Source organism: Theropithecus gelada, chromosome 4 (genome assembly GCF_003255815.1).
Source record: "Theropithecus gelada isolate Dixy chromosome 4, Tgel_1.0, whole genome shotgun sequence".
NCBI classification, from domain to species: domain Eukaryota; kingdom Metazoa; phylum Chordata; class Mammalia; order Primates; family Cercopithecidae; genus Theropithecus; species Theropithecus gelada.
This window is the reverse complement of record NC_037671.1, coordinates 40420303-40445678: the sequence shown is the minus strand read 5'-3', so window position 1 is coordinate 40445678 and position 25376 is coordinate 40420303. Positions and strand designations below refer to the sequence as shown.

Sequence of the window (25376 nt, the reverse complement as noted above, 5' to 3'; positions counted from 1 at the left end):
TTTTACTCTCTAAAGAAGAACTCTAAAGTGCTGGGCTGAGGCCCACACTTCTTAGAAGTACTCCTTAAGAGGGAATCACAAACCCAGAGGAAGAAAAGAAATAACCAATATCAGAGTAGAACTAAATGAAATTGAAACAAACAAAAAAAATTACAAAAGATAAATGAAACAAAAAGCTGTTTTTTTGAAAAGATAAATAAAATTGATGGACCATTAGCAAGATTAACCAAGAAAAGAAGACAGAAAATCCAAATAAGCTCAATAAGAAATGAAACAGGAGAGACTGCAACGGACACCACAGAAATACAGAGGATCAATCAAGGCTACTATGAACACCATTAGGCACATAAACTAGAAAAACCTAGACGAGATGATTAAATTCCTGGAAAGACACAACCCTCCTAGCTTAAATCAGGAAGAATTAGATACCCTGAACAGACCAATAGCAAGCAGTAAGACTGAAATGCTAATTAAAAATATATCAACCAAAAAGGTCCAGGACCAGAGAGATTCACAGCAGAATTCTACCAGACATTCAAAGAAGAATTGGTACTAATCCTATTGACACTATTTCACAAGATAGAGAAAGAGGAAACCCTCCCCAAATCATTCTATGAAGCCAGTACCACCCTAATACCAAAACCAGGAAGGGACATAACCAAAAAAGAAAACTACAGACCAATATCCCTGATGAACATAGATGCTAAAATCCCTAACAAAATATTAGCTAACCAAATCCAACGACATATCAAAAAGACAATCCACCATGATCGAGTGGGTTTCATACCAAGGATGCAGGGATGGTTTAACATACTCAAGTCAATAAATGGGATATACCACACAAACAGAATTAAAAACAAAAATCACATGATCATCTCAGTAGATGCAGAAAAAGCATTCAACAAAATCCAGCATCACTTTATGATTAAAACTCTTACAAAAATCAGCATAGAAGGAATACAGCTCAATATAATAAAAGCCATCTATGACAAGCCCACAGCCAACATAATATTGAATGGGTAGAAGTCGAAAGCATTCCCTCTGAGAACTGTAACAAGACAAGGATGCCCGCTCTCACCACTCCTCTTCAACATAGTACTGGAAGTCCTAGCAAGAGCAATCAGACAAGAGAAAGAAATAAAGGGCATCCAAATCGTTAAAGAAGAAGTCAAACTGTCACTGTTTGCTGATGGATGATATGATTGTTCACCTAGAAAACTCTAAAGACTCCTCTAGAAAGCTCCTAGAACTGATTAAATAAATCAGCAAAGTTTCTGGATATAAAATTAATGTACACAAATCAGTAGCTCTCAACTAAAGAACTCAACCGCTTTTACAATAGCTGCAAAAACAAAACAAAACAAAACACACCAAAATGAAAACTTAGGAATACACCTAACCAAGGAGATGAAAGACCTCTACAAGGAAAACTACAAACACTGCTGAAAGAAATCATAGACAACACAAACAAATGGAAACACATCCCATGCTCATAGATAGGTAGAATCAATATTGTGAAAATGACCATACTGCCAAAAGCAATCTACAAATGCAGTGCAATTCTCATCAAAGTACCACCATCATTCTTCACAGAACTAGAAAGACAATCCTAAAATTCACATGGATACCCCCCCCCCCAAAAAAAAAGCCCACATATGCAAAGCAAGTCTAAGTAAAAAGAACAAATCCTGAGGCATCACATTATCTGACTTCAAACTATAAGGCCAGAGTCACCAAAACAGCATAGTAATGGCATAACAAAAGGCACACAGACCAATGGAAAATAACAGAGAATCTACAAATCAACCCGAACACTTACAGTCAACTGATCCTTGACAAAACAAAAACAAAAAGTGGGGAAAGGACACCCTTTTCAACAAATGGTGCTAGGATAATTGACTAGCCACACGTAGGAGAATAAAACTGGATCCTCATCTCTCACCTTATACAAAAATCAACTCAAGACAGATTACAGACTTAAATCCAATACCTAAAACTATAAAAATTCTAGAAGATAACATTGGAAAAACCCTTCTAGACATTGGCTTAGGCAAGGATTTCATGACCAAGCACCCAAAAGCAAATGAAATAAAAACAAAAATAAACTGCTGGGACTTAAACTAAAGAGCTTTTGCACAGCAAAAGGAACAGTCACCAGAGTAAACAGACAACTCACAGAGTGGGAGAAAACCTTCACAATCTATACATCTGACAAAGGACTAACATCCAGAATCTACAATGAACTCAAACAAATCAACAAGAAAAAAATCCCATCAAAAAATGGGCTAAGAACAAAATAGAAAATTCTCAAAAGAAGGTAAACAAATGGCCAAACATATGAAAAAATGCTCAACATCATTAAATGATTAGGGAAGGGCAAATCAAAACCACAATGCAATACTACCTTACTCCTGCAAAAATGATCATAATCAAAAAAATAAAAAAATAATAGATGTCGGTGTGCATGCGGTAAACAGGGAACACTTTTACACTGCTGGTGGTACAACCACTATGGAAAACAGTGTGGAGATTCCTTAAAGAACTAAAAGCAAAACTACCATTGATCCGGCACTCCCACTACTGGGTATCTACCCAGAGGAAAAGGAGTCATTATACAAAAAAGATACTTGCACACAGATGTTTATAGTAGCACAATTTGCAATTGCAAAAACATGGAACCAACCCAAATGCCCATCGATCAATAAGCAGATAAAGAAACCGTGGTGTGTGTGTGTATATATATATATATATGTGTGTGTATACATATGATGGAATACTACTCAGCCATAAAAAGGAATGAATTAATGGCATTTGCAGCAACCTGGATGAGACTGGAGACTATTATTCTAAGTGAAGTAACTCAGGACATCGGATGTTCTCACTCCTAAGAGGGAGCTAAGCTATGAGGATGCAAAGGGATAGGAACGACACAATGGACTTCAGAGACTCAGGGGGAAAGACTGGGAAGGGGGTGAGGAATAAAACACTATAAATAAGATGCAGTGTATATTGCCTGGGTGATAGGTGCACCAAAATCTCACAAATTACCACTAAAGAACTTACTCGGCCGGGCGCGGTGGCTCAAGCCTGTAATCCCAGCACTTTGGGAGGCCGAGACGGGCGGATCACGAGGTCAGGAGATCGAGACCATCCTGGCTGACATGGTGAAACCCCGTCTCTACTAAAAAATACAAAAAAACTAGCCGGGCGAGGTGGCGGGCGCCTGTAGTCCCAGCTACTCAGGAGGCTGAGGCAGGAGAATGGCATGAACCCGGGAGGCAGAGCTTGCAGTGAGCCAAGATCACACCACTGCACTCCAGCCTGGGCGGCAGAGCGAGACTCTGTCTCAAAAAAAAAAAAAAAAAAAAAAAAAAAGAACTTACTCATGTAAACAAACAACATCTGTTCCCCAGTAGTCTATGGAAATAAAAACTTAAAAAAAGGGGAATCACAGGAAGAATCTATTAGGGTGACTAACAGTACCTAGTAGCAGGTATTTGCATACAATGTGCTTAACATAAATTGGTTTTAACTACACATTAAAGGCTTTGGAAAGGACATGTCTTTGGTAAAACTTCATGAGTAATTTATTATTAGTCTGAAAGAAAACATTTTTAAAAATCCGATTATTTTGACTACTAACTACTTTGCGTGTGTGTGTGTTTGTGTGTGTGTGTGTGTGTGTGTGTGTGTGTGTGTTTGCCATAACTGGCCTTACTTGGTGGTTTTACTGCAAAGGCTCCATACAGGGTCCCCAAGTCCTGGGCAAGGTTTTAGAAACTGAACTAACAAGAAGTTGTTAACAGAGTCTGATGAATTGGGAAGAAAGACCAAGAAATATGGGTACTTCAGAAGAGATATTCTGGGTTCAATGGAGAATACAGGGCAGGAAGATGTGACAGGGAGGTGCAGTGAATGTGCCTGAAACCTAAGCTGAAGGAAGGGAGGAGAAGGTACTGGCATGAGGGGTCCCTGGGCAGAAACTCTTCAGCAGGCCTTGAAGTTTAGTACATGGAATACCACTATTTAGCACACAGGTGTGATATGAGGCGAGGGACCACCTTTCCGATCTTGGTTTTCTCATTTATTACAAAAAAAAAAAAAAAAAAAAGGAGATGAGACTAAATGATTACTAAGGCGGCTCCTAATTCTGGTGGTGTGTGATTCTATTATCTACACACAAATTTTCATGATTTTGCCTTTAATTCAAACAAAGCATTTCTAAACATCTCTCAGTGTGGCTTGCTTTCATCACCTCAAGTGAGTATAGCCCAGGACAGCTATCTGGGGTGTTTCTTATGATACTGGTTTAAAATAAGAGGGCCAAGCTCAGGGTGCAGGTTTTTACCACTCTAGCTAGACACACACGTGACATATGACTAACAACACAGGAATATGCTTCATCTGCAAACAGAAATGAATCTATGGGATGGCAAAACTCTTTAAAACACAGCTTTGGCCGGGCGCGGTGGCTCAAGCCTGTAATCCCAGCACTTTGGGAGGCCGAGACGGGCGGATCACGAGGTCAGGAGATCGAGACCATCCTGGCTAACACGGTGAAACCCCGTCTCTACTAAAAAATACAAAAAACTAGCCGGGCGAGGTGGCGGGCGCCTGTAGTCCCAGCTACTCGGGAGGCTGAGGCAGGAGAATGGCATAAACCCGGGAGGCGGAGCTTGCAGTGAGCTGAGATCCGGCCACTGTACTCCAGCCTGGGCGACAGAGCGAGACTCCGTCTCAAAAAAAAAAACAAAAAAAAAAACAACACAGCTTTGTTGACCAATTATAGGCTACATGGTAGCCTACCATGAGTTAAATCATCATCTGTTTTTTGGTGAACATATTTGAACATTTCCCATGTTTTCCTAGAATGTGTTAATCAACTACAACCTGTGGGGGGCAGCTATGAAAAATCTATAGCTGAATCATACTTAGTGATGAAATGCAATGTTTTCTACCTAAGATCAAGGAAAATGCAAGATGACTCAACACTTCTATTCAACATCATGCTGGAGGTGCAATAAAGCAAGAAAAAGAAAAGGCATACAGACTGGAAAGGAGTAAAACTGTATTTGCAGATGACATGATCATGGATGTAGAAAATCCTAAAGAATTGAGAGCTAACAAGTTAAATTTAGCAAGACTGCAGTAAAAAAAAAAAAAAAAAAAAAAAAGATATAAGATTGTATTTCTAAGTGGTAGCAAAAAAAAAAAAACAATCTAAAAATAAAACTTTTAAATTACACTCACAATATCATCACAAACTAAAATATTTAGGAATAAATTTAACAAGATATGCATTGAAAATTTAAAATGTGGCCGAGAAATTAAACACCTAAATAAAGAATTACAATATTAAGATGGCAATTCTGTGAATCTTTTTGCAACATGGTTAAAATTTTAAAGTGGGAAAAGACTCTTCATAAAAGAAGATACTATGAGTGACCAAAGAACATATAAAAAATATGTTCAACATCATTGGTCATAAGGGAAATACAAATTAATATACCATGAGATACTACTACACAGCCACTAGAATACCTAAAGTTAAAAAGGCTGACAATATTAAATGCTGGCAAGAATAGGAAGAAACTGGAACTCTAATGCATTGCTAATGGGAATATAAAATGGTATAAGCTTGGAAAAGATCTTGGAAGTTTCTTAAAATGTTAAAGGCACACTTACCATTTAACCTAGCAATTCCATGCCTATGTATATACCCAAGAGAAATTAAAACACATGTCCACACAAGACTTGAGAACAAATGCAGCTGTATTCATAATGGCCCCAAACTGGCAACAACCCAAGTGTATGTCAACTGGCAAATGGATAAACACATGTGGTATATCCATACAATGAAATACTACTCAGCATAAAGAGGAATGAACTACTGATATATAATATGGATGAATTTCAAAAACAACATACTATGTAGATAAAAGACTACAGACTGTATGAATCCATTGATAATAAAATCCTAGAAAAGGTGAAACTATAGCAACAGAAAGCAGATCTTAAGTGGTTGGCTGGGGTGGAAGAGAATAGGGATCGACTGAAAAGGGGCATGAGGGAACTTTTTGGGACGACGGAGGTATTGTACAACTGAATTTGGTGAGGGCTGTACAACTTACATAGATCTATTAAAACTCATTCAACTTCTGAAAAAAGATTTTAAAAAGAAATAAAAAAAGTAATAAGAACTAAAAAATCAGGGTCTGAAACAAGATTAAAGAAAAAAAGTAATAAAACTCATTCAACTATAAAATGGATGAATTTTATGGTACGTAAATTATTTCTCAAAAAGCTGTTTTAAAAACTTTACTAAACAAAGAATTAACTAAAACTGTTTACTACTGGAACTAAAATAAAAGACACTAATAATTCACTTCCTTTTATAATAATCTTTCTTCCCATAAAAAAAAGGTATTCTAAGCAGGATAACCTATCAAATAGCTTTGGGAACATTATTTTTTTTATTTTTTTATTTTTTGAGACAGAGTCTCCCTCTGTCACCCAGGCTGGAGTGCAGTGGCCGGATCTCAGCTCACTGCAAGCTCCGCCTCCCGGGTTTCCGCCATTCTCCTGCCTCAGCCTCCCGAGTAGCTGGGACTACAGGCGCCCGCCACCTCGCCCGGCTACTTTTTGGATTTTTTAGTAGAGACGGGGTTTCACCGTGTCAGCCAGAATGGTCTCGATCTCCTGACCTCGTGATCCGCCCGCCTCGGCCTCCCAAAGTGCTGGGATTACAGGCTTGAGCCACCGCGCCCGGCTGGGAACATCATTATTGTGCTGTTACTGCCACTAAGATTAGATTATAGAAGTAGCTGCAAGTCTGCTAAAAAGATGGAGACTTATCTCATGCCATGGGATAAGGGTCTTCTGCCATACCTGTCAGTAAGGGATGGGTGCGGATGTGACACAGGCTGCAATGAATGTGCCCTGCACATTTGGTCTTGTAAGAAGAGCTCAGTCTTTGATACTCCTTTGCTTAGGGAGGGGGAGTTCCTCATGTTTCTGACATCTCTCTACAGCCCTGTCAAAGGACATATGGTAGGCTGGGTCTCTGGGACAGTACTGCACTAATGGGCTAAATACACGGAGTTCGTGTTCAGTAAAAGGTTTCATTTGTTTTGTTCTAACATCTCAAGTTGCAATTTGCAGAGGAGCAGCAGAGGGACTAATCTATTTGGTTTTAGACTGGAACACTTACACATCAAAGATTAAATGAGGAATACAGATAGCATACTTATGCTTAGGTGAAAAGTAGAGTGAGAGTGAAGGGAAGAATATAGCAAAGGAAGAAAATTTTCTCAGAATTTGCCTCAAGATGTCTAATTACCCTTAGCTCTCACATATATAATAACTCCCATCAAAAGGTTGTGGAATTTTTTTTCCTTTTGGGAGGATGGATGGGACACCTCCTTGTCTTGAGTCACACATAACATACACCCCAATTGTTGCTGTCTTAGGAGTACTGGAGAAGCTTTAGTCTTTCGTCACCCAGACTCAGCGTATAAATAAGACTTCCTGAAGGCTGGGGTCTTTTGCTGAACCATGCTCTACCCCTACAACTCATGGTAGAGCACGGACGCTCCACACAACAGCAATAATGATAACACTTCACCAGTCAAATCGGTTTTGGTCATAATAAAAGATCTCAAGTGTTTCTCTGCATAGCAGGGTTTTCTGGTGGATCTACGCTAGAACACTGTCAACAGAATAAGGCTTTTTAAAAGAACATATTGCCTCACTTTCTTTTAGAGACATAGGACAGAATGCCAAATGCTCCTGACAGGTTCACACTTGGATGAGGATTAAAATTAAGGCACAGACGCGTGGGCTGATTTCAGATGCTGGTGAAATGGATCAGCCTGGTAACTGCATGTCCCCATGTGTCCTAATCACTGCAGCTCCTTGCCCCACTCAAGACCTTATGGATATCACTGTTCACTTTGCAGTCCCTGCAGTGGCAGCAACAGTTGTGACATATGCACATTCCTTTTCACTCAATCAGTTCACATTCTCTCTAGATCATTCCCTTAAAAAGATTCAACAACCTCCATGGCTTTCTAACATGTTGAATGTTTCTAAAAGTCATTAGATCATGTTGATTGTATTCAAAACTACTGACAGCTTCTCACTATAAACTAACATCCAAACTCCTCAGCCTGGAATCTGGAATCCTTTTCCTCCCTTTCTAACAGTCTGTCCTCATTTGACCCCAAGACTTCAGCCAGCTGAACAGAGGTCATCTCCTAAACATCAGCTTTGCCCAAGCATCCCCTCATTTCCCATATCTGAGTCCCAACTTTCCTTTAAAGCCCCAGTTGTAAAAGCTTGTCCAGAATCTTGAGTTGGAATTAATCTCTCCCTCTCCATATCACTATAACATAGGCTTATACCTTGATAAATGCTTATGGTAGGCTGTTCCAGGTGTCAGTTATTTTATGTATGTCTGCCTTCCTTTTGGGTCCAGCAAATACCTACTTGAGTGCACATTAAAATCACCTTGGGGGTCCTTGGAGAAGTGGCTGATTCCAGGATTGGGGAAATTTAGGGACACATGCTGTTATGCCAAAGAATAAGGGAATGTTCCCAACCCCTCCCCCCACCACTGAAAAAAGATGTGAAGTATGTCATAAGAGCAAAGGAGCGAGCAGAAAGTAACTTCCACTGGCTAAATCCGGGACAATTTGAGCATCAAAATAATTAAGTCCAGTTGGTTGTCCATATCCATGGGTTCCGCACTCAACAACCACGGATCAAAAATGTAGTTAGGCCTATGATGGCTGTGTCTGCACTGACACATACAGATTTCTTCTTTTTGTCATTATTCCCTAAACTACATAGTACGTAACAATTTACATAGCATTTACATTGCATTAGGTATTATAGGTAATCTAGAGATGACAAAGTATATGAGAGGAGGTACACAGGTTATGTGCAATGCTACACCATTTTATATCAGGGACTTAGGCATCCTTGAATTTGGTATCCATGGGAGGCTCTGGAGCCAATTCCCTGCAGATACCAGGGGACAACTGTACCGTAACAAATCATAAACCATTAAAAAAGATAAGAGCCCATGAGTCCATACCAGTAACAGATAAATAAATGGGGGAGAGGAGGTGGCTTCACTTTCAGAAGAATGCTGACTGCCAAATAGTAAATGCTGAGGGAGTGCTAGAGTTAGTAAATCATCATTTTGCAACCCTCCTAGCAGAGATTGGATTAGGCAAGAATCATCAACGGATGATGAATCTAGGGGAAATTTTTCACGAGGAGCAGAGCATTTACTTGGTCTTAAAGTGTTTTCCCACAGACTGCTTTATAGGTGCAAGGGGAAAAACAGTAACTACCTAGTGGAGCAACCAGGGAATGCCTCGACTAGTGTATCAAAATTAACATCAACAGTGAGGGCTGATGGACATCTGTGTCTCCCATAAAACCCTGAGAAGGACATATGATTATTTATGTAGTAGACTGGGTGGGAATTCGTAGCCTGAATCTAATTATGAAGAAATATCAGAACAAGGAGTGTTCTATTAAAACCCCAAATAAGGAGTGTTCTATTAAAAAATAGGTGAGAGGAGGGATAGAGGGTTGTATTCTTTAAAAATGTCAATATCATAAAAAACAGACAGGCTATGAAAACACTCCATGGGAACGTGTTCTACCAAATCAGAACCTCTGGGGGTGGGTCCCAACAATCTGTGGTTTTAACATTTTCTCCAGGTAAATTCTGATGCTCGCTTAAGTTTTGTTTTTGTTTGTTTTTCAGTTTTTAAGAGACAAAAAATAGAGATGGGCAACAAGCTGGTCTTGAACTCCTGGCCTCAAGGGATTCACCCACCGTGGCCTCCTAAAGTATTGGGATTACAGGTGTGAGCCACAACACCAGGCCCCTACTCAAGTTTGAAACCACAGATCTAGACTGTAAGCTCTTAGATTCTACATTTCTAGCTCCTATATTCCCCATAAAACCTAACAGAAAAATGCTTTCTGCATATTCAGATTTCAATAAATGCTTGATGAATTTGGTTTGACAGTGAATGATAAGGCAGTAATGACCACCGAGACACTTGGAGATGATCAGCTACTCCAGAGGCCCCAGCTAACACATCACTTCAGGTTTCTAAAGTGAATAGAAAACTTATTTTGAAAACAATAAAGGATGTCAGATTACTTGAGAGGTTAATAAAAGCACTATTGTCCCCAAAGGGAGCATATCCACTTAGTCTGTTAATGCACCACCAATTGAAAATATGTTAAAACTTACACAGACTCTTCGACTGGTATTTAAAAATTAGTTCTGCAGTTCTAGCAAGCATTGCACAGTGATTAAGAAGCCAAGAAGGCCAGGCGTGGTGGCTCATGCCTGTAATCCTAACACTTTGGGAGGCCGAGGCAGGTGGATTGCCTGAGCTCAGGAGTTCAAGACCAGCCTGGGCAACACGGTGAAACCCCGTCTCTACTAAAATACAAAAAATTAGCCAGGCATGGCAGCATGCACCTGTAGTCCCAGCTACTCGGGAGGCGGAAGCAGGAGAATTGCTTGAACCTGGGAGGCAGAGGTTGCAGTGAGCTGAGATCGCGCCACTGCACTCCAGCCTGGGCGACTCTGTTACCCCCCAACCCCCAAAAAAGGAAGCCAAGCTACGTGTATCATGCAAGATCTGCTCAGAGAAGATGGCATTCTTGTGGCTGTGACCCAGATTTGATGAAGATGGCCAGATTTCAGAAGAACATCCTCTAGGTGGCAATTCAGGAGACAAGACTCCTGCAATGAGAATGAGCTGATCAATTTGCCTACTGGGTAGAAAATGAAACAAATAGATCCATTTTCAGGTACTTGTTTTCTATCTTGAGAAGTTAAACTACTGAAGATGCTCTAAGATGCAGGATATCATCCCAATCTCGCAACCACATGCCTTTTCTAATCGGCACCCTGAAAGATTTCACAAGAAAAGGGTGTTACTTTGGTATTGTCGATTTAAAGGTTATCTAGTCACAGTGAGGCAGAGGAGAATTCCTCTTCAAAATTCCTCCTTATTGAAAGCCCATGGAGTGTCTTGGCAATTAACAATTCCTATCACCTCTAGCTGTTCCCTATGTAAGAAGGCTCAGAACTCGCCTTACAAATTGCTCTTTTGAAGATCAAAGGGAAGCTGAATGTGTCTGTGTGTGCTCTCAATGAGACTGTAATTTAATGGAATTTTTAGAGAAGGCTTCACTGGCAGTGTTTGGATGACAGCCCTGGGGCAGAGGATTCAGGGGAGCTTGGCCACTATTCCCTTTGGAGGTCTTCCCTGCCTTTAATTGGCACCTCATTAGAAATTAATGAAAATGACATCCTCTGTTCTTCCTGCTTTAGGCATCGAATGCTACAAAAAGGCCCATCACAATTCATAACACATTCAATTTATATAGCAATGGCTCTTAAGCATTATTTATGAGATGTGAATTTCTTGTCAGCAGTTAATAACCTGTACAGAATGGAAGGCAAATGGAAGAAAAGATTGCAAATATATATATATAAAAAGATTTTCTGCAGTGAAGAAGTGTTCTGTTTGAGTTCAAACTACCTTCCTGAGTCTTCACTTTCAGTAGTAAATTACCGTGTTATCCCCCTACTAAAACCTTTCAGGGCAGTTAAACATCTCTCCAACATCCATGCATCCTCAAGGAAATAACTGTACAACTCACCCTTTCCTAGAGAGATCCAAGCAGACAGGAGGAACACAAGAGCTATTTGTCAAAGACAGTCCCAGACTTTTTTAACGGCATGTTCCCATTGTTGTCCTTATCTTTTGAAGGGTAGCAGTTGACTCAGTCATTTTTCTGGGCACATAAGTGTAATACTCTCAGTGGGTCAAATTGAATGCCCAGCTGTCTCTAGGAAAGTTACATCTTGTTGAGACTTCAGAAAGCTCAGGGCTTTCTTCTCCAACACAAAAAGTCAAATCTCCCTATAAGTAGACTCTCAGAATTGGGCACAAGCCCAGAGACTACATGTCAGAACATTTAAAAAGGATGCATATTGCAACAAACCCAATACGCATTTAGCAATTCAGCCTCCTGCCCACAAAGGTTAAGAATATGGCAGAGTAATCTATATTTACCAGAGATTAGACAAGTGGGCTTTACTTGGGTGAATGTGAATTCATCTAACATGTATTACTGTTTTTTTTTTTTTTTTCAGGTGGATGCTAAGACCTTAGGAAATTAGGTAGTTTGTGTCAAAGCTGAAGGGTAAACTGGGAAACCTGGTTACAATATCTTTATATCTCAGTGCTAAATTGTGCAATCTCCTGTTTGCCTGATAAGGAGAAGAAGCATTAGCCACTGCCGGGGGCAAGACAGCATACTCGATAGACCAATTGCTTGATCCGCTATGGCAAATCCTGTGTAATACCCAGGATTTAGTTACTTTCAAGGAAGAAACAAGAACAGACGGTTCAGGAACGTCCCACAATTCTAACTGAGGGACAACCAAAGGCCTATGTTACAAAAGCAACAGCTAAAATGACCAGGTAGGCTCACAACACTGGTAACAGACTGAACTGCTCAAATTCCCTGAGAGTTCACATGAAGACCAAAGCAAGAAACTGCAGATCACAAAAGATGAGGCAGCCTCTTCAGTGTGAAGTGAAGCTAGTTAGCCAGCAGAGCCCAGAGTTTCCTCAGCCAACCACAGTATACCTGCCTTATGTCACCAAGAATTTAAAATTGTCTGGCAGGGTTGATCGAAACAGCCTAATAATAAGGTTCTGAACTTGCCTGGGCCACGGAAGTCTGAAAACTGCTGTCAGCCTCTGTTCCCACCACCTATCCTAACCTTCTTTACGGTTTCCCAAAAATGCTTAGTACTATAACCAAAATGCCCTAAAAACCTTATCTGGTAACATTTAAGACTCCCCATGCTGGTTCTGGTTTCTGCAGTCGAACATGCACTTCTAATCTTGTAGAGTAACACATACACCACAATGTGTAACAAACAGGTATCTGGTCATAACAGGAACAGGAGTTCTCACTTAGTTTCTATGAAAAGCTAATATCCTCTCTCTTCCTTCCCATTTCCAATAGGGCAGATAATTGAGGAACCGTAGCAGCAAAGGCTGCCGCTTCAGGAGATGGTAAACTTCCAGTGACTATTACTTTATAACTGCTGAGTGAACTATTTAGTCCTGACTGTCGGCAATAGTACTTGTAGGATATCTTCGGCTGTCCCAGAAGTGAAAGGGGGCTTCTAAAGTTGACTTCTCAGAAAGAAAGAAATAGGATTCTCAGAGGCTACAGTCAGGTCTCACAGTCAGCCTGATGACAGCTGAACTGGTCCTCAAACAATTTTATAACATTATGTTTTAAAACCAGGGAATAAACAAAAGTACAGGAAACTAAATCAGCCTAAAATAATGCCGCTACACAATTTTATTCCTATGTGTCATGATACATGTGGTCATGAAGAGAGAAAAGGCTGACTTAAGTTTTGTTCCACTGCAGGTGGGCATCCCTGTGCAGCAATTCCAAAAGGTATTACACTACAGAATACAGAAGGAAAGGTGATTGTAAAGCTATTTCCGACTGGGTATATGGTGGCTCATGCCTGTAATGCCAGCACTTTGTGAGGCAGAGGCAGAAGGATGAATTCAGCCCAGAAAAAATAAAAAATAAAAAAGGCGATTTCAAGGTATTAACTGACTAGATGAACTAAGGTTCAAAGGAAACTTTCTAATCAAAGCTTAATTTAACAGGGAGATGGAGAAAAAAGTCTTCCATAAATAGTAAGTTCATTCAAAATTAACTTAACGTCTGAATTTTATGGTACATACTCCAGAATTTTGTTTGTTTGGTAAATTTCTGAAGTCGTGAGAAGAAACCAGAGTAGTAAGTGGTGGGGGGAAGTTGAAAGCACTAAGCAGTGAGATGTAGCTCTAAGGAGAGATGCATAAGAACAGGGGGATGTTTTTGTCTTTTTTGCATGCGTGAGAATAAAGGGTGTTTAGAGGCAAACATCCTGTACTCCTGATTTCTCAAGCCCCAAACTTACATCGCAGGCACTACTGTACAAACTTACAGTACTCAGAAGAACGAAAGACTTCAGCCACTTAATTCCCAAAGCTGGGCCAAGGGATATAGTCTCCATCATGCCACTGGGGGAGATGCTTACCGCAGCGACACGATCCCAATTCCTGCTGCACCAGCTCCAGTTTGGTTTGGCACTGGAAGCACCGACGTCGACTCTTCTGTTTAGATCGACTGGTTTCCTCGGACCGTTCCGTATTCTCCAGTAGTCGTGGCCGTTTTACTGGTGAAGCCTCATTCTCAGAGTGTGAATCTGACCAAAACAACATATTTGGGGATCAGGATTAGTGCTTGGCCTGGCAAGCACAGTTGATTAATGTATTTCCAGGCATTCTCCTGACCGGGCTACTGCCCTTGTCCAGGAAGGAATCAGACCCATGAGAGCCAGTTCTGACTTGCTTGGTTTATATTGCACAAACCATGACAAGCATGTACCTTTAGTGCTGACTTCTAACAAGCTAGGCCTGAGCTGGAGAGGAGAGTGCGGGTGGCTCAACGAAAACCAGTTCTGTGTTGTTGTTGTTTTTTTTTAAAAAGCTGAGATTCTATGAAGAGACCATTCCAGCTAGAAATGGGGTCCTGTCTTTGTATCCCCTTGCTGGGACGACCTAGATGCTCCCTGTATTGGTTAGGTATCTTTTCTTGGGTATTTGCTTGTCCTCAAGTAGACTGTAATTCTTTAAAGATGGGACTATGTCTAATGTTATCTCTGTATCACTATGCTTTCACAATTCCATTCCCAAAGCCAGTGTTTGATGAGTGATCTGTAATCTTTTATAGTAAAATTACTCATGTTTCTACTCTTAAAGACACAAAAGTCAGGTTCTAATACTGACAAGTAGTTCAATTTGATTCAGAATGAATGAAGGGGCACCTCTGCTGGTGCACATGCAAGCTGCCCTATGACCTCCACTATGGTGTGGTGCAGCAGCAGCACTGGGCACCCCACCTTGAGGTGGAGCCAAAATGGGGTGTACTCTGTGACAACTGTCTTATATAACCTCAAAAAAGTAATTAAGATGCAATAAAGTTCTTATCACAGGCAAGGCTATAAATGACTCTTGCCTTCAACAAACTGGGCAGCTCTCTGGGGCTCTGTACTCCTGAAATAGCTGCCTGCATACCCACGACGTACCTCTTACCAAGTTCCAAAGTTGTTTGTGCTAAATTACCTCTAGAAGGGAGTCTCCTAAACAGTCTTCCTCAAAATAATCCAGATGCCACACCTTCTCACCCCTCTGTCACTCCCACCTTGCTCTAAGCCATTACCAACTCATCAAGCCTACTACAAGAGCCTCTTCACTAGTCTCTCTGCTCACCCCCTTGTCTCTACAGTCTATTCTCCATATAGCAGACAAGTGACTCTGTCAAAAATCAAGTTAGAATCATGTTACTTCCCTGCTCAAAACCCTCTAATAGCTCCTCTTGTCAGAGTAAAAGTCCAGATACTTAGACTGTCGAATACCCTGCATGAGTTGCCCCACGCTCAGCTCCTGCTGCTTTCCTTCCTTTGCTTATCTACACTAGCCTCTTTATTGTCCCCTACCTGTGGGACTTTGTACCTTCTGTCCCTCTATTTGAAACAATCTTCACCCAGATCTACAAGGGATCTTATCTCTTTTATCACCCAGGCCCCCCGATGGTAGTTTGCTCACAGTCCCCCAGCCCTGCTGCACTGTAATGGCATATGAAGGCCCTGCATATGCCATTTTTTATATCTCTTTTATATATTTGCTCCAATGTCACATTTTCTTTTAAATTTTATTTTGCAAAGTCACATTTTCACTGAAGGCTTCTTCCCTGATCATCACTTCTAGATCATTGAATCCCCATTCTTAGCACTTCCCCTCCTCTGTTTCCTTGTCTTTTATTCCTCCACAGCACTTATCTTTAACATTATGCCCTAAAAGAAAATAAACTCCAAGAGGGCAGGAAATTTCACCTGCTTTGTTCACTGATGTTCCCTCTATGCCTATGCTCAATAAATATTTCTTGAATGAATGAATTTGTCTCCTAGGCAGTCCTAATGTTCTACTTAAAGTGGGTCTAGTGAGAAGCCACAGCCTGTAGGATGTATTTTAGTGAAGGCTGTCTGTATGCCCTTTCCTAGCCTCCCTGTGTGTGAGGAAGATGCCGCACTTCACCCAAGATTGTTCAGTGGACCCTGATGGTGATGCTGGTAGTTTGCTCATAGTCGCCCAGCCCTGCTGTGCTGTACTGGCATATGGAGGCCCTGCACCATTCTTAGCAACTACAGACTTCATTTTTCATCTCATTTAATTCTTCCAGTCCTACATGACATTTTGCCCCAATACAAACCAACTAAATAAGACCTCTGATGAAAACAACCGAAAGCAAGTTCGGCCTATTTCCCAGCTCTGCTGAGCAAAGCCGTCTAGGCCTAGGCCCAGTCAATGTGGTGACTAAGGTGGCCGCAGATAGGGCAGGCTCTCTCCCTTCCTTCTACAAGAGCAACAAGCAACAATTTAAATGTAAATCATTACAAAGCAGTCAGCTGAAAGAAATTCACCTTGTATGAGCCACACTGCTCTCTGGGGATGTCCTTTTACACAAACCAGCAATGGCTCTATTTGTATTAATAACCCTATTTAGACCTTTTTTTTTTTTTTTTTTTTTGTAACGAGAAAATTCTAGAGTAAAAACTGTAACAAAAAATGTTTTTTTCTGAGACAAAGTCCTAAATTCAAAGCATCCTTATAGGAAGTTACTCCCATTGGGAGGCAGGTGTCAGCACAAGATGGGGAGGCAGCTGAAGCCTTTTCATTATTAATATGATTAAAATCTGGAGGGCCCTGGCACAATGCCAGCACACCTCTAATCTAACAGAGAACTGCTCAGACCCTGAGCCCCTTTCTTTCACACCTCTATGTCTGAAAATGAAGAGTTCACATTTAGTTCTTTCTACATGAATCTATCCCAAACTGTCAAACACGCTGTCCATTTGCAAAGCACCCACCTCCATTTCTAAAACAAACCTTTGCTGCAAGGAGAAGACAATTTAATTTCACTGTGTCAATGAAACTGGGGGAAAAAATAAAGACAAGACAAAAAGAATTTGAGTGTGGCAATGTTATCCATAAGCTAACTATGTCCAAATAAATAAGGGAGTTAGATATGTGAAGAAATTTTTTTTTAAATGTATGAGTCCTATGGCTGAGATATAGAATTCATATTTACATAATCACAATCATTAGTCATCACCAAACAACCCACTTTGATGGGTCCCCCCGACCCCTGCCCTGCAAAGTTAGGAGGCCTGTGCAGTTTTCACCTCTTTTTCTCTTAATTCCCCACCTTATCTGACCAATGGGCATTCAACAGCAACACTAAGGAATATCTACATGGTCCCATGCTGAGATTTTCCTTGATCTATTCCACATTAATAAAATGACCACTGAGTTATTTGTTCTGGTAGGCAGTAGGCATGGAATATTCTTGAACAATGAATCCTAAAGGAGGTTTCTAATGCTGCCACAGCTTCTGGTATGATATACTGGTCATCCTAAAAGAACACCATTAAGCCCTAGTCAGTCCTCTGACAATCAATATCCCAGCATCTGTAAAGTCTATGACCAAAGGCATCCATGTATATAGAAAGTCTGGGCCCCAGGAAGCAGTCCTAGATGATTCTAAACCAAGGCAGAAAAAATGTCTAACAGAATGTGTTATGTTTTAGAATCAAGGAACTATTCCAGCTAGTCAGAGATCCGTACCTTTGAAGCTCTGGAATATCCCCACTTACTCTTCCCTAGATGAAGATCTGTTAGATGCTCTCTAATGCTCCCTCCCACAAAGAGCGAGGGTAAATAAGCTTCCCAAACTGCTCACTATCCTCCACATGCTATTGTCCAAGAAGGTGACTATGTCTGTGTAATTTCTTGGAGAAGCAAACCATTCTCTGGCATTTTCTCACCAGTCAACTTTTAATGAGAAGCTAATGAAATAAATAGTAATCTATAGAATCATCCTCCTTGCATAAGAAATTTACATTTCCTCTGCTAATTAGCTAACTAAACCTTCGTGCCATTGGGTGAGTTGCTTAAATAAGAGAAACAGATGTCCAGGGCAGGGGTTCTAATGACATGATAATGAATTAAATAATTCAACTATTTATTTATAAGTTTTAGGTCAATTAGAAAAAGACTACCAGGAAGAAAAAAAAAAAAAGATCCAAACATGGCTAACATAAAAGGAATCATCCACTGCCCATATTTGAATAAATTAAACTTTAATGATTTACTTTTGCTCACAAGTATCATTGCTTGTTACCCTGAGGCACTGCCAATTTCCTGAAAACACCTAACAGTCTACTTGCCTACTCTGAACTTGGGCAGTAACGGTTAAATGTGAGGTGAAGAGAAATAACTCTTACATGCAGCTTTAACTGTCAGAAGCAGCGAGTCCTTGCAAGGAGTATGCTCATTAGCAGCAGGAGGAACTCCCGTGCCAAGCTGGAAACCATTCCCACCCCAGGAGTTAACAGTGACTTCTAATTAAGGTCCTTCATAAAGGGCCAACAAAGCAGATTCTTTTTTTCCAGTATGCTTCTTCTTGAGAACATAATCTAGTGTGGATATACCCATGGAGAGCGGCCACTCCCCCATTCCAGGTTTACACTTCTTGGTAGTCACCAGACCCCTGCTTTCTCTGCCAATTTTTAATAGAATGAGAAAGATATCACACATCAGAACTAGTCAAAGTAAAGTCTGATCAAGAATCATAATGTGATTAAATAAGGAAGGAAAATCTTAAGCAGGATTTTGCCTATTTAGTTTTCTTGGTTTGAAAGTAACTGCTGCTTAATTTTCGACAGAGAGACAAGTACTGCACAGTCTGTCTCTCGGTATCTAAGGGAGATGGGTCCAGGACCCCTCAAGAATATCAAATTCCACAAATGCTCAAGACACTTATATAAAATGGCATAGTATTTGCATATAAGCTACATAATCCTCCTGTATACAGCTGACCCTTGAACAACATGGGGTTTGGGGTGCTGACCCCCCATTACAGTTGAAAATTTTCATGTAACTTCTGCCTCTCTCAAAACATAGCTAGTAATGGCCTCCTGCTGACCGGAAGTCTCACTGATAACACACAGACAATTAACACATATTTTGCATGTTTTATGTATTACATACTGTATTCTTATAATAAAGTAAGCTACAGGAAGAAAAAATATTAAGAAAACCATATGGAAGAGAAAACACAGTTTCTCTTAAGTGAAAGTGGATCATTAAAGTCTTCATCCTTGTGGTCTTCACGCTGAGTAGCTGAGGAGGAGGAAACAGAGGAGGAGTGGGGGGCTGGTCTTGCAGTTTCTGGGATGGCAGAGGCAGAAGGAGATCTGCGCATAGTGGACCCACCTGCACAATTGAAACCCATGTTGTTCAAGGGTCAACTGTACTTTAATCTTCTCTAGATTACTTATAATCCCTAATACAATATAAACACTATGTAAATAGTTGTTATACTGTGTTATTTAGGGAATAATAACAAACAAATCTACATGTTCAGTAAGAAACAATCATCCATTTTTTCCCAAATATTTTCAGTCTATGGTTGGTTGAATCCACAGATGTGGAACTCATGGATATGGCAGGCTGGCTGTACAGTGATTTTAAATATATGGAATCTTCTGAAGAGAGGAATTCTTCTAATTGTACTTTCCTAGCCAATCTCAGAAAGTAGTGGTAAGACTTTCAATTAGGAACACAGTTTAACTGGAAAGCTTAACTGGAGACAACAAACAGCCACTTCTTTTAAAATTCTGTTTTGTCTCTGGCAGAAATTCACATTTGTTCCTTACTGTCACTGTTCTTGTCTTTATTACTCATGTTCTCTCCTGAAAATTTCCAAATAAATTGTGTCAGGCCTGTCAAAGCTGAATCTCAATCTCTCTTAATCTCCTGTCACCCTGCAGCTGGCAGCCTGCACACACCCCGTGCACTAACCACAGCTGTGGCTTCCTGACATCTCAGGCAGGCAGGCTCTTAGGCCTCTGTACAAGCCAACACTCACAATACAGAATAGGAGAGTGGGAGAAGCAATGTGGCAACAAAGAAAAGAAAGCCTTCTGCTATTCCCTTCACCCACACCTTCCCTTACTTCTACGAAAGACTTATCTGTTTAATCTCAGGCTCTATGACAGCTTTTGAGGTACTCAATCAGTTTTTCTGGAACCTATCACAGTCTCTTGACAGATTGACATTTATGATCCCAACAGCCTGTGCAAACATCAGTAAGAGCAATAATTAACAAACCCTCACACATCACTGCTGTTTCTCCTTCGACTATTCAAAAGGAGCTTTAAGCTGGTAAAACCTTTGTCCACGAAAAATACCACACTCTCACTGGAAAAACTGATAAAAGAGGCTTGAAAAAAACTTGTTTTAAAGGTACTTTCTCTCTGTGTTTCCCCTCACGCTTTGCTTTCAGGGTATATGCTGGGATTAGATTCATCTTCTGACATTCTACTCTGTGTGCCACGAAAGACTTTAAGAGAGAAAATACCTTGCTACCCATTAAAAAAATTTTCCCACCTCGTTTGACTGAAATTTTCCCTTCCTTTCTTAATGTTCCTAATGACTCTAAAATAATTGTGGGGTAACACATCTGTTGAAAAGCCATTGTGTGGACAGAGAATGAGGTTCAAGAGGCTGATTATTAAAATTTTGTGGAGAATGCCACCATCTTCATTCGATATGGAGATGAATCTAGCTTGAAATACTCCTAGTATGCCATGTCCTAGATCATAAACATTTAAAAAGTCAGTTGTTCACAAACTGCCAAGCAGTATAATTCCTAAGCATTAGTCTCCCTCTCCTCCTGGGAACACAAGATTGGGAGATCTGGAATGGCTGATCAGGAAGGCTGACCATCTTGGGAGTACACCTGAGCTTTGAGGTCTTTATCCTTAGTACGCTCAAAAAACATACGGCATCAGAAATCTTCTTGGGGCCAACTCTTATCATCTACCAGATTTTGGTCCTCCAGATAGCAATGCAGAAGCTGCTTCTGTGGAGACGTTTTTGACTGGAAGACAGCTTAAAGAGCAGCAGAACACACAGAAGTCAGGAGTCATGATAAAATTATCATATGCCCTTCAAGAGATGAGTACCCACAAACCCCAAAGGTATGTTTTTAAGACTGAGATTAGGTTTTTCACTTCCTCACAGCCCATCTTCCCTTCCCATTTCTGGTGCACAGGAACCTGGAAGCTGATTTTGGTGGTACATCATGATACCAGAAACAAGTGACTATGAATTCATCAAAAGATCAAGCAGGAGAAGCTAATGGGCCATGGGGGAGCAGCTATCCATCAAATCGAACAATCTTAAACGAAAGTCATAGCAGGCTGGGCGCGGTGGCTCATGCCTGTAATCCCAGCACTTTGGGAGGCCGAGGCGGGTGGATCACGAAGTCAAGAGATCAAGATCATCCTGGCCAATCAACATGGTGAAACCCCGTCTCTACTAAAAATAAAAAAATTAGCTGGGCATAGTGGCACATACCCTGTAGTCCCAGCTACTCAGCAGGTTGAGGCAGGAGAACTGCTTGAACCTGGGAGGTGGAGGTTACAGTGAGCCAAGATTGCGCCACTGCACTCCAGCCTAGGCAATAGAGCGAGACTCTGTCTCAAAAAAAAAAAAAAAAAGTCATGGCAGCAAGTCCAACAGTTTTCGAGGGCAAGGTTTTTCCTCTAACTCTTCTTTCTAATCTGTATGCCTTCTATTTTTTTTTCTTGCCTGTGCTGGCTAGTCCTTCTGGTATGACGCTGAATATGAGTGTTGAGAGAGAACACCCTTGGTTTGTTGCCAGCTGTAGGAAAAATGCATTTAGCCTTTACCCAACTTTTTATTTTAAAAATTTCAAACACAGAAAAGGTGAATGAATAATACACTAAGCGCCTGTGTATACTCCATTCAGATTCAACAATTAATGTTTTATCCCATTCCTTTAACTTGACTTTAATAGTTAATACTAGATGTCAACTTGATTGGACTGAGGGATGCCTATATGGCTAATAAAGTATTGTTTCTGGATGTGTCTGGGTGTGTCTGCCAGAGGAAACTGACGTTTAAGTTGGTGGAATGGGAGAGGAAGATCCACCCTCAATGTGGGTAGGCATCCAATCAGCTGCCAGCACAGCCAGAACACAGCAGGAGGAAGAAGGTGGGACAAGTCTGTTTGCTGGTCTTCTGGTCCGCGCCAGATGCTTGCCTCTGTCCACCTGTCCTTGGACATCAGACTCCAGGATCTTCAGCCTCTAGACTCTGGAGGTGCACCAGCGGCTTCCCAGGGACTCAAGCTCGGCTGCAGACTAAAGGGTGTACTGTCAGCTTCCCTTGTGTTGAGGCTTTCAGACTTGAAGTGAGCCACTGTCGGCTTCTCTCTTCCCCAGTGTATGGAAGGCTTATCATGGAACTTCCCCTTATAATCATGTGAGCCAATTCTCCCTAATAAACTCTCTTTTATAAATATATATATCCTATTGGTTCTGTCCCTCTGAAGAATCCTAATACACTCGCCCCTCCATATTTATACTTTCTTCCTCCCAGAACTGTCTGAAAATAAGCTACATACATCAAAATACTTCATCCTGGAATACATAGATATCTAATAATAAGGGCATTTCTTTACATGACCAAAATATCATACCTAAGAATATTAAGAATGCCCCAGTATCACACAATATTTAATATTCAGTGTATAGTGAAATACCCTCATTGTTTTTAAAGGCATGTCCAATCAAGTTTCATGTGTTACATTTGGCTCTTACGTCGAAATCTCTTTTAACTTACAACAGTATGTCCCTCAAACTATTTGTTCATTCATTCAAATAACATAAGCTTTTTTTTTTTTTTTTTTTTAAACAATCCTTCTCAGTTTTCCTGTGGAATGTACCACCACCTAGATTTATTCTTTCTTTCCTCTCATCAATCAATCAAGCAATCAATGGTATCCTGTAACTTTTAAGGAGGTGGTTATTTACTTATTCATTCAGGCTAGAGTGCAGTGGCACAATCACGGGTCACTGTAGACTTAACCTCCAGGGCTCAAGTGATCTTCCTGCCTCAGCCTCTTGAGCAGCTGGGACTACAGGCGTGAGGCACCATGCCTGGCTAATTTTTTGTATTTTTCATAGAGACAGAGTTTTGCCATGTTGCCCAGGCTGGTCTCAAACTCCTGGCCTGAAACAATCTGCCCACCTTGGCCTCCCAAAGTGCTGGGATTACAGGTGTGAGTCACTGTGCCTGGCAGGAAGGGAATATTTAATTGCATACCTTCTCTGTTACATATTCAGAACCAGAAATGTAAAACTTCCATTAGGCACCTGACAAGCCCACATGGCATGGCTGGAGGACTGGCACAAGTAGAGAAGGTGAAGGGCAGGCACTGTGTAATCAATCCAGTTTCTACTGCACCTTGCAGTTGGGGAGAAGAATACTGTGTAATCAACCCAGTTTCTACTGCACCTTGCAGTTGGGGAGAAGAATGCCTCCACTTCACCTCTTTCACATACTGGACATCAGAATATGGCTCATGTGTGCCTTGACAAGGAGGAGATGCTTACGCAAACATTAAGAGATAAGCTTGTTACTAGTGCTTTCAATCATGATTTGTTTTAGTCTGATGGCATTCTCTGTGACTGAATTGAACCTAGCAGGCCACAAAGTCATTCTTCCAATTATCTCCTTTCCAATGGTCTCCTTGTCTTTTTCTGATGGCCCTTTACCTCCTAACTGACACCACACTACCGTCAGTAGTTGCTATAAGACATCTCTTCATAGCTGCATTACTCAATTCTCTAAAATTCTTATTTAAACCTAAGGAAAAAATTTGCCAGACTAAAAAACATAAAGAAAAGCCCAGGAATGTTCATTTGTAAAAATAACCACAATTTCATTCAGTGCAATAATACTACCAGTTTATTTGATCTGTTTAATTTATATAGGCTTCTACATTAACATCTACTCTGTCCAGGGCCATGACAACAGTCAATATCTCATTCATTATTTCTTAAGTGCCTACTGTGCAACAGACACTGGGCTTTGAACTAACAAATCAAAACAAAGTACAGTAGTGAGCTGTCCCCTCAAGGGAGCCACAATCCAGAAGAAAAGATATACACATATATATACACAAACACACACAAATACAACTAGGGCCATAGTAAGTGGTATGAGGGGAGTGTTATAAACACACAAAGTAAAAGTGATAAACTCTGGCGGATGGGGTGCTTAAGAAGTAGATGAGAGAAAAGTCAGACAAGGTACCTCTTGGATTTAATTACTGTATTTACAGGCATATAGACAGATGATTTTTAGCTCATACCTGTCATCCCCATATTCTTTTTCTCTTAGGCCTGCCTTTAAGAATGTCATTTGTAGGCCAGAAGTGGTGGCTCACACCTGTAATGAAAGCACTTTGGGAGGCCGAGGCAGGCAGATCACCTGAGGTCGGGAGTTCAAGACCAGCCTGGCCAACATGGAGACCCCCATCTCTGCTAAAAATACCAAGTTAGCCAGGCATGGTGGTGCATGCCTATAATCCCAGCTACTTGGGAGGCTGAGGCAGGAGAATCACTTGAACCTGGGAGGTGGAGGTTGCAGTGAGCTCGAGATTGCACCATTGCACTCCAGCCTGGGCAACAAGAGCAAAACTCTGTCTCAAAAAAAAAAAAAAAAAAAAAAAAAAGAACGTCATTTGTATTTAAGTTGCTACTCATCTTCCTTCTTCTCTTTACCAAAAATCATCAATTAAATAGAACATTTCACAGTACGGGAAGCAAAGGCCCTTAGAGAACACCAGTTTGATGGGTTTTCAGGGAAATGAAGCTGTTGTCTGTCTTCTCCTTCCCACTGAACCCACGGGGTTCCATTTTTTTCCTGGGGGCCCATGAACATCTCACTAAAATGTCAATGGTCAGCTCAGTTTTCCTTCCATGATGTTTATTTGCCTTATTTACCTAATATTGGTCTGTCTGTTCAGATATACACATGGCTTTCACTGCCAATTTTTCTCTATTAGGAATCTTCCGAGCCCATTTTCTTTTTATTATTAAATGTTTTATTTTGAGGTAACTATAGGTTCCCATGTAGTTATAAGAAATAATACAGAGAGATCCCACACCCTCTTCATCCAGTTTTCCCCAAGGGTAACATGTCACCGAACTCTAGAACAACATCACAACCAAGATACTGATATGGACACCATCAAGACACACAACATTCCCATCGCCACAAGGATCCTTCTTAGTGCCTCTTTAT

The 25376-nt window shown here is 40.8% G+C and overlaps 1 protein-coding gene across 2 annotated transcripts in view; it reads right to left on the bottom strand.

Moving 5' to 3' along the window:
* Positions 1-25376, bottom strand: part of ZFAND3 (zinc finger AN1-type containing 3) — a 329450-nt gene that overhangs the window by 22938 nt on the left and 281136 nt on the right. For both annotated transcript variants that reach the window (XM_025382239.1, XM_025382240.1), the window contains one exon: positions 14171-14338. In XM_025382239.1, coding sequence (XP_025238024.1) covers positions 14171-14338 — 168 coding nt within the window. The remainder of the gene's footprint in view (positions 1-14170; positions 14339-25376) is intronic.